The sequence below is a fragment of the Anarrhichthys ocellatus genome, unplaced genomic scaffold (assembly GCF_004355925.1).
Source record: "Anarrhichthys ocellatus isolate YVR2014 unplaced genomic scaffold, GSC_Weel_1.0 scaffold1258, whole genome shotgun sequence".
Taxonomy (NCBI): domain Eukaryota; kingdom Metazoa; phylum Chordata; class Actinopteri; order Perciformes; family Anarhichadidae; genus Anarrhichthys; species Anarrhichthys ocellatus.
Genome location: NW_022281232.1, coordinates 1,929 through 12,249, shown reverse-complemented (window position 1 = coordinate 12,249; position 10,321 = coordinate 1,929). Strand labels below are relative to the sequence as shown.

Genomic DNA, 10,321 nt, shown 5'->3' with positions numbered 1-10,321 from the left:
TATATGTGTGTGTGTATTTATATATGTGTGTATGTGTGTGTATAAATACGTGTGTGTGTGTGTGTGTATATATACATGTATATAATATACCCTGAGCAATATTTTATTTCAGACAATTATATATAACTTTGATACAGGTTGTTACTAGTCTATTGGTATTTGTCTCTTGTTTATCATTAACAAATGACCTCGTTGATTCATAAAATCCTTTTATTTTATAAAACTCAGATTAAATGTAAATCAAACGTGTTAAAGTGAAGACAGACCATAATATTCCTGAAGTTCTGATTCATATGTTCTACTTTATTATTAACTAATGAACCAAGATGAAGGACAAAGATGGTGTTCTGCATCTTTAATAACAATCAGATGTTATGAATAACACCAGTTTGATCCTAAAGAGAAGATTAATATACAGAATCATCTATAAGAAAATAACAATTCATGTTTATGATTCAACTCATTGTGCCAAACTTAATATGACTTTTAACTCAGGATTCACATCTTCATCACAAACCTGCTTGTTTTTTCCAAATTAAAGGCGGGAAAGTTTCTTTACAATCACAAAATATGCTTCAAACTTACTTTGGCTTCTCGACTGAAGGGGAAAAAAAAAAAATAATTTTTTTTTATATATATAGAGAAACAAGCTGTTTATTTTTACAGTTAAAGTTTAGACTTTGATGATAATCTGTCACAATCTTCTTCTGTGGAATAAGTGAGATATATTAACTGATGTTTTACAATAAACTGTAGAATCCTGTTAACCAATCAGAACTCACAGAAGTAAATATGCACACTGTACAAGTTAAAGAAAGGTTTTTCTATAAAAGCGACAAACCTGCAGACTAACCGTCTAAAATCAAACAAACCGAGTTGATTGTCAAAGGCACCGAATGTTCCACTTTGGAAAAAGTTTCCTCCAGACGATGAAATGTTCAACATGAAGTCATTGATACGGTGGAAAGACACGAATCTCGGGTGATCATGATCTGATCTCATCATCATGATCTGATCTCAGGTGTGTCCAGGTGAAGCAGGTAGAACCAGACCAGCGAGCCGGTTCTCTGGATGGACACCAGGGGGCAGCATCACACATTCTAACGTTTAGATTCTCACACATTTTGGAACAGAGAGCTTGTTACAAAACACTTTACCCAAATCTGGAGACTAAGGAAAGATAAGATAAAAAAAAAAAAAAAAAATCGAACTACGTTTTGGCACCAATTTTGACCCAAAAGGCCGAAAGTGTGTTTACCGTATTTAAGGAACTCCTTGTTACAAGACATACAGAGTCTATCTCGGCGTCTTTTAGAGTCCAGGCTCTCAAACTGGTCCAGCTAACTGGGATGAACTGGATACGGATCCTCACTCCTGTACCTTGGCGGTGTCGTCCAGGTAGTAGACGTTGACCAGGTGGCGGTTCAGGTGGCGCCGGTACTCCGCCTCCAACGGGAACGTGCGGTCGCAGAAGATGCACAGGTGACTCTTGAGCTCCGTCGGGGACGGGATCTCGTCGGTGGGCGTCTCGGGGTCGTTGGCCATCTTGCCCGACCCGGCGTCGTTGCTGTTGAGGCCGGAGTCGTCACTGTTCTCGGAGGCGCTGTCGCTGATGTCACTTCCTCCCTCGTGGCTGCTGTGGATGCCCTCGTCGTCCTCCGGGTCGCTGGTTTTGTTTCGCTGGCCTGGGAGCACCAGAGAAGGCGGCGATGTGGGTTTAACGAACGTGGGAGCGGGGCGGTCTTCGGCGGGAGAAGGCGTGTCCTCACCTGAGCTGCAGGTGGGTTTGTTCAGAGTCTTCTCCGGCAGTGTTGGAGTGGTTTCATCAGTGGAGGTCTTCTTCGGGTGGTCCAGCTCAGCAGATGCTTCTGGACTGTGAACTGAAGTCTTCTGGTCCTTAACTGGATCCACAGCTTGTTGAAGGCTCGTGGCTTTCTTGCTGGTGTTCCTGATCTTCTTCTGCTTTACAGGGGATGACCCGGTCCTGTCTGACCCGGTGGACCTCTGTGGTGGCGGAGCGGCATCATTTATATTCTTAGTGTCTTCTGAAGCAGGTTTCACCTGCAGCTTCTCTGCAGCGCCAGCTTTCAGCCGTCTGGCCTTGGATGGAGTCTCAGACGAGGACCTTTTGGAAAGGTCGAGAGCCTCCGCTGCTTTCCTCTTGGCAGCCTTTTCCTTCACCACCTTTTCCTTTTTCTCAGGACCGCCCGGTTTCTGCTGAGCTTCAACCACATGTTCTGGTATTTTCTGTGACTTCTTTGATCCAGACTTCCTCGGCTTGTTGAGGCTTTTGTTCTCCTTTCCGGTGCCATCGTTCTTCTGATGTCCTCTCCCCTTCTCAGGCCTCACCTTCTCTTCCTCTTTCTGCCTCACTTCTCTTTCCTCCTCTGGTCTTTGTTGGTCTGGTTTGTCCGTCTCCGTCTGGACCTGGACCGTTGTTTTCTTGACTCGTCTCTTCACCTTGTCTGTATTAACAGCAGCAGTTATTGTCTCCGTCTCTAGAGGATTCTCATTGACCTTCTCAGTCTTCTTCTGCCTCGTTGTGATCTTTTTCTCTGGTTCCACCTTCTCTTTTACTTTCTGTAGTTTCTCTTTCTCAGCGGTGACGCTGGATTTCTTCGGAGGCTTGTCAGGTGCTTCAGTTTGAACCGGTTGGGCGATGCTGGGCTGGCTGCTCTTTTTGATTGACAGATTGATGGGACTCGAGTCCTCGCCCTCGCCCTCGTCCTCCATGTCAAAGTCCTCCTCGACGCCGGATGAATTGTCAAACTTGCCTGCACCAGAGTCCTGGTTTTCCTCTGCACTGTCAGCACCGGGTTTCTTGACGCGCAGCTTGACCTTGGAGATGTCCACGGATACGTCGCAGCCGGAGTGCCTGGACTTGATGTGGTACTGCAGGTTGCATTTCTTGGAGGCGGCGTACTTGCAGAGAGGGCAGAGAAACTGTCGAGGGTTCAGGTGGAGTTCCACGTGCTTCTTGAAGTTGCTGCGGTCGGCGGTCTTGTACTCGCAGTACGGGCAGGAAAGAGGTTTGGGGCCGTTGTGGACCTGCCGGGCGTGGCGGGTCACCTCGTGCTGGTTGGCTGCCAGGTAGTTACAACTCTCACACTTGAAAGGACGCTCACCTGCACAAAGGAAGCCAAGAGTCAAACTGGTGCAGAGGATAATGTGACAGGTGAAACACCAAAGACAGGTCATGCAGGAAGCTTCATATCCACACCAGAACACATCAGTCTGAAGACACCGAGTGTCAAACAGGGTTCATAATGTTGCTTTATACAGGTGTGAGGTGTGTCTCCAGACTGATCTAGTTTGGTGTGAACACTTCAGACAGGAAGTCACAGCACAGGAAGTCACGGCACAGGAAGTCAAGGCACAGGAAGTCATAGCATATACTTCCACTGCAAATCACTTTACCATGTTAATCCAAAGCGACCGCTTTATTGAGAGCAACAAACACAAACATGTTTAAAGTGAGAGACGAGAACCTCAACAATCACCTGTTTCGACAGCTAAGAACTCTACTACTGCTGCTGCTACTACTACTTCTACTACTACTACTACTAGGTGTGTCTCAGGTCATTTTGTGCCCCTCAACTCATGAAGCCATCATTGGAGTTAAAAGTTGTCAAGTCTTTTGGATTCTGTCGAGTCTAAACTCATCAAATTCATGACTCCTGTCTGACTCTGGTCTAAGTCCCATTACTGGAGTCCACACCACTGGCTGTCACCATCCAATAAAGCCCAACTCAAGACCAGCAAGTTCAAAGTCAAGACAGGTCAGACCCAAGTCAGGATGGGCAAGTCCTAGGTCTAGTCCTAAGTCAAGATGGGTAAGTCCATCAGAAGTACCTCATCATTCATTCCCATTCATAGGCCTACGGAAGCAATTTGGGGCGTCTTGCCCAAAGACATAAACATGTACTATTGGAGCCAGGGATCAAACCGCCCGTCCTGTAATTGAAGGACAAGACCTGCAAGCCCTAGGTCGAGACCTGCAAGCCCGAAGTCGAGACGGGCAAGCCCGAAGTCGAGACGGGCAAGCCCGAAGTCGAGACGGGCAAGCCCGAAGTCAATATCAAGTCCTAAACTTTGTGTTTAGTGTTCTAGACCAGTCAATATGTTAAGACTTCAGTCTGACTCTAGTCTAGTCCAAGTAAGGTGACCCAAGTCCAGACCTCTGGCTGGACTATGTTCAGGATCAGGATCTGATTAAATTAGTGCTGGGCAACGATTACAATTTTTAATCGCGATTAATCTCATTGTTATGGCAAAGTTCAATAATGAATTCAAAAGTAGTGTATTGTGCACTTTTATTTTGAAAATACTGCTATATGAACAAAAGGTCAATAACATTTGGTTTGTAAACACTTTAAACACATCAGGTTCTTGTTAGCAGCAGTATTCCCTTTACACAGTAGCAGTTATAACACAGTTATAATGATTCTGATCATAGATATTCAGCCGGTGTTTACAACTTTATCTTCATGTGTGTAAGAGATACAATTTAAATATACACCAGCAGCAGCAGGAAGTGACACCACACAAACGGCTGTTCACCGCTCGCTGCCCGGTTCTTGTGTTAAAAATGTCCGCTTAATAAAAAAATAAAAAAACCCGATAAGATAATTGTCGGCGTTAATTAATAACGCGTTAACTTACCCAGCACTAGATAAAACGTATTCCTGAGGGTTCACAGACAGCTTAGTACTGATCAGGTCTCATATGATCATTAACCTGTACAGGTTCCTGTGTGTATGAAGACAAACGTTACAGGGCTCAAGTGTGGACGACTGACCAGAGTGAGTCCTCATGTGGCGGGTCAGGTGGGTCTTCTGAGAACTGGAGTAGTCGCAGTAGGGACACTGGAAAGGACGGACACCTGTACAACACATACATCAAGACTTTAAACCCCTGTCAGGTGGGTCACTGCAACAACAGGAAGAGACAAAGACAAGAGACAGGTGTGTCCTACCTGTGTGCGTCCTGATGTGCTGGATGTAGTTGCTCTTGCGGTCAGAGAAGTAGGAGCACTGGCTGCAGGTGTGCAGTTTGCTGGGGAAGTGGTTCCTCAGGTGTTTCCTCCAGTGGTACTGGCTCACGGTGGTGTACGGACACAGAGTGCACTTGAACACCCTGCAGAGACACAGTGGCACTCGTCTTTAACCATCTGAAGGTACAACCAGAGGTGAGAACAGTGAGGTCACCTGTGTTGTGTGTTACCTGTGGTCTTCGCCCTCCTTGCTGTGGTGTTTCAGGTGAGCGATGTAATGGTCGTATCTGTTGGTGTTGTAGCCACACCGCTCGCACCGGATCAGACCTTTGACATCACCTGCCGCCGCCTCCTCACCACTCTCCGCCTCCCCTCCGGACGGTTCCTGGTTCTCGGGTGCGTCCTTGGTCCTGGTCTTGCTCCTGCCCTCGACCCGATTCACCACCATCATCTTGCTGACGCCGTGAGTGCCGAGGTGTTTGACGAACTCCTGCTCGTTCTGGGCCTGGAAGTGACACGGCTTACACTGGAAGGGCTTCTTCTTCTTGGTGGTCTCCATCACGGCAACAGGGACGCGTGGACGTTCGACGACCTGCTCAGGTGTTTTGGTGCAGGCAGAGGGGCGGGGCTTAGTGTGATGGGACAGGTCTTCAGCTTTGACCCCTTCCTCCTCTACGTCGTTTCCTACGACCACGGCAACGATGTTGGGACTGGGAGACTCGGGGTACTCGAGGATACACACCTCTCTGTAGTTCTGGTTGTCGTAACTGTACCTGTACCCCACGCACCCGCACACCCCCACACACGCACCACCCCCACACACACACACACACACACACACACACACACACACTGAGTTGACACACAGGTAACACTTTCCTGACCTAACTCCTGACTAACGATCGGGTGCTAGCTAACTCCTCCTGACTAATGATCGGATGCTAGCTAACTCCTCCTGACTAACGATCGGGTGCGGGCTAACTCCTCCCGACTAACGATCGGGTGCGGGCTAACTCCTCCCGACTAACTGTCGGGTGCGGGCTAACTCCTCCTGACTAACTGTCGGGTGCGGGCTAACTCCTCCTGACTAACTGTCGGGTGCGGGCTAACTCCTGACCTGACGATGTTCTCCTCCTCGCTGTCCGAGTAGCTGCATCCCACCGTCTTCAGCTCCATCATCTCCTTCTCGTCCACCGCGCTACCGTCACCGCCGGAGCTCTCTGCCGCCGTCACCGCCGCTACATTGGCCAGCATCACCAGCTGAGGAGCCGGCAGCGTGTTCCTCGGCATGTCACTCTGAGCGTCCTCCATCAGAGGAACGCTGACGGGGAACATCTCCACGGAGAACACCGTTTGAGCGGCCATGTTGGTTTAAGCTCTTCAACTTGGCAGGAAGGAGAAGCTGCAGAGAGGACGACATGGAGGACGAAGACAGAAACAATGAGGTGTCTTCATCATTATTAATGCTAAATAGTTTATGGTGTTCTATGTAGTGCAGGGGTCCCCAACTGGCGGACCGCGGTCCGGATCCGGACCCAGTTGCATCCGGACCCAGGATCTCAAACAGATAGATAATATTAAGATCTACGTATTACCGAGCCAGTTTATATTTTAACCGGCGCAAATTATTCAGGCGTTACGGCACTTGTTCAGCGGTGCAGGAAACCAATGCGTTGTAAATCACATCACGTGATGCAGCTCAGCCAATCAGATATGGGTATTCTGACATGTTTCCTGATTCGAGTGAGATGAGATGTACACACACTGACACACGGGGCTGAGACGAGGAAATAGAAAGAAGAGCAGGAACATTGCACTGATCAGAGAAGTTATCACACATGACGTTCTCCAAAAAGAGAAACGTGTTCAGAGAGAACAGAATTTATAAGCATGAATGAACAGACTCTTCTATGTTAATTCTTCCCACAGGAAGTTAAAACCAACATGTCTCATATGTCCAGAAACCATAACTATTGATAAAAGAGGCAAATGAAGCGACACTACGAGGTAAAGCACAACTCTTTTGAACAAACGTACCCACTCACATCTAAAATGAAGATACAGAAAATAAACCTAAGAGCCCAATATGATCAGAATCCTAACACATGAGTTCACTGTTCAACAATGATGTTAACAGAGAGAATAGAGCTGAAACAAGTGTTAATAACCACAGATAAAGATCATGCACAAACATTTCTCTTTTTAGACGAGAAAAATATGTGTCTTTTTTGATTGACATCACTTCACACCTGAATGAGCTGAATTTAAAGCTGCAGACAACTCAGTGAAATACATTTTTCTAAAATGAATTACTTTATTTTAAGATGTACATTTTTGAAAAGCTTTCTGTTATGTCAGTTATTCTTTAATCCAGACATTATTGTACTTGAAATGAGAAGAACATGTATTTATGTATTTATAATCCATCCAGTTACATTTGAAACTGAGAATAATAATTGTCAAAATATAATTGATGTGTACTTTCTTTATTTGATTTGACAGTTGTTGACTACACAGAGACGTTACTACTACTAGGCTTCTTGAATATATATATATATATTTATATTAGTGCTGGGCAAGTTAATGCGTTAATTTTGCATTAACGCATTCATTAACGCCGAAAATAATTTTATCGCGCGTTAACGCATTTTTTAATTTATTATGATTTTTTTAATTTTTTTTTATTGAAAGACAAGAGAGAATACATATACATAACAACAAGAGGATGACAAGAACAGTGGGATAAAAGCCAGCAAACATCCTATAGTCTAGTGCACCTATATGCTGAAATTCACGGTAAACGCATTTAAACAGCACAGATCGGGAGCGAGCAAAGGACTTTGAAAGTTAGCGGAAAGATTAACGTGAGACAACATCCTGTTTCTTCAGACGAACATCCGGTTTTCAGAATAAGATGCCAACAAAGTATGAATTATATTCACATTAAGTATAAAACATGATACCTGCATCTCGTGAACCAAATGTTATTGCCCTTTTGTTCATATAGCAGTACTTTTAAAATAAAAGTGCGCAATACACTACTTTTGAATTCATTATTGAACTTTGCCATAACAATGCGATTAATCACAAAAAATCCATGCGATTAAATGTCGTGTTTTTATTTATTCATTATTAAGTTACATTATTAACACAAGAACCAGGCAGCAAGCAGTGAACAGCTGTGTTCGTGTGGCGTCACTTCCTTCTCCCCCCCCCCCCCTCGGGTCCGGAACCCCTCCTACACTCCGTCACCATAGTTCACTCTTGTCTCACACACACACACACACACACGATCGTCTCGTTACAGATCAAACGTGACTGTTGTGAAGTGGAGCTTCTCGTGAGGACCAAGACACCTCTTGTTTGAACGGAACACTTTACTGAACTGCAGTATTACAGTATTACAGTGTTACAGTAACGGGCTCTTGCACCCGACATGTGGTTTTCTACATATCAACATTGTTAGCGTCAAGAACACGTACCATTCTACTTCCTGTCTCTTCAAAGTAAAAGCACTTCTGTTTTCATGCTCTTCACAATAACAGTAAATCATGCAATCAAACAATTTACAACAGTGACAATGTTAAAATACATATTGTCGAGTTTTTAAAGTATTTTGTTTGGAATATGTATAATAAGCATCATTTAGTATCACTACTGAGAATTTAACAAACATAAAAACATGACATAGATATGTTTACAGTTTTCAAGGTGTATATTTAAATATCATCTCTTACGTCATGAAGATAAAGTTATTAACACCGGCTGAATATCTATGATCAGAATCATAACTGTGTTATAACTGCTGCTGTGTGAAGAGAATACTGCTGCTAACAAGAACCTGATGTGTTTAAAGTGTTTAAACCAAATGTTATTGACCTGTTGTTCATATAGCAGTACTTTCAAAGTAAAAGTGCACAATACACTACTTTTGAATTAATTATTGAACTTTGCGCATAACAATGTGATTAAAAATATTAATCGTTGCCCAGCACCAATATATATGTATGTATATATATATATACGTGTGTATATGTACATATATATTATAGATGTATATTAATATGAATATAAATATACATTTGTGTGTCTTCCCACTGCTCAGTGAAGACGGTTATACATATTAATATATTCATATGTATAACCGTCTTCACTGAGCAGTGGAGACGGGTCGCCTTGTCCTCCATTTTGAAACAGCACCACAGTTCAGTCGACAGCGACAAACGTTCAGAAGTAAGAAGAAGTTAACTTATAACTATAAGTTTAAACTATAAGTTTACACTCATAGTTTAAACTCATAGTAAACTAAATTCTTACTTTAAAGAGTGAAAGATTAAAGTGATCAAGAGAACAACAGATTCACTCTTAAACACGTTAAACTTAGGACGTTTAAAGTAAACACACAAACTATCTTTAACAAAACAAACTTTATCATCGAGCTGTTTAAACTTTGAGACTTTTTAAATCTAAAGTCGGTTAAAGATTAAAAAAGTGAAAGTGTGATAAACAAACACGTGTTGAACGTTTACGGACTAAACTCTAAATAATGTGTTTTAACCTCAATAAAGATACTTAAAGTTATATATAACTATGTAATATATATGTATAAAAGTAAGTTTCACAACGTGGCAGTGATTTAAAGACCATTTAAGGTTCAGAAAACTTTAGTTTGCGGAAGCGCAGAAGTGTGATTAAAAAGACTTTTACATTAGTATATTTAAAGTGCTTATAAAGTACTAAAGCAGGTTTCTGTCCGATATAAGTTAACGTTAGCTTGAGGATGGAAGTGTTACGAGTCCTTCGGCTGGTCGTGTGTTATCCTTGGTGCTGATCAGCCCCGGACAGCGACCTTCTTCTTCATCGACTCTACGCCTCCATTTTACTACCAACCACCGCTCCGCTCTCACTAACCACCGGTCAGCGGAGTCACAAACACCCGGACAATGAGCACCAAACCCCGGGGAGGAACTCACCGAGTCTGAGGGTCTTTTGATCCACTTTCATTCACTTGTTTCCGGCTTCAGGACTTTTTCTATCTTCGACGAGCAAACAGCGCAGAAAGAAAAAAGTGAAGAAGAAGTTTCCGCACATTCCTGCACACTGACGTACGGACGGTGACGTCAGCACGTCGATCCGGAAGTGAGCTGGAGGTTAGAGGCTTCAGCTGTTTTTGTATAAGTGTGTGCGTGTATACGCGTGAGTGTGTGTTAGTGTGCGTGTTAGTGTTTGTGTGTGTGCGTACAATATGTACCCAATAAGTACAATATGTACCTCTGAGATGTAGTACAGTAAAAAGTACAATATGTACCTCTGAGATGTAGTACAGTA

The 10,321-nt window shown here is 43.8% G+C and overlaps 1 protein-coding gene across 2 annotated transcripts; it reads right to left on the bottom strand.

The window, feature by feature from the left end:
• Positions 1 to 58: 58 nt before the first annotated feature.
• rest (RE1-silencing transcription factor) lies at positions 59 to 10,120 on the bottom strand. 2 transcript variants are annotated; one of them, XM_031839088.1, is made up of 6 exons: positions 9,967 to 10,120; positions 6,111 to 6,395; positions 5,224 to 5,766; positions 4,976 to 5,136; positions 4,799 to 4,882; positions 59 to 3,125 (listed from the first exon to the last, which is right to left on the bottom strand). In XM_031839088.1, the coding sequence occupies exons 2-6, from the start codon at positions 6,356 to 6,358 to the stop codon at positions 1,369 to 1,371; spliced, it is 2,793 nt and encodes a 930-aa protein (XP_031694948.1). In that variant the 5' UTR covers positions 6,359 to 6,395; positions 9,967 to 10,120; the 3' UTR covers positions 59 to 1,368. The 2 variants fall into 2 exon arrangements, with proteins under 2 accessions (XP_031694948.1, XP_031694949.1); XM_031839089.1 differs by having other exon boundaries at positions 5,224 to 5,760.
• Positions 10,121 to 10,321: the final 201 nt, after the last annotated feature.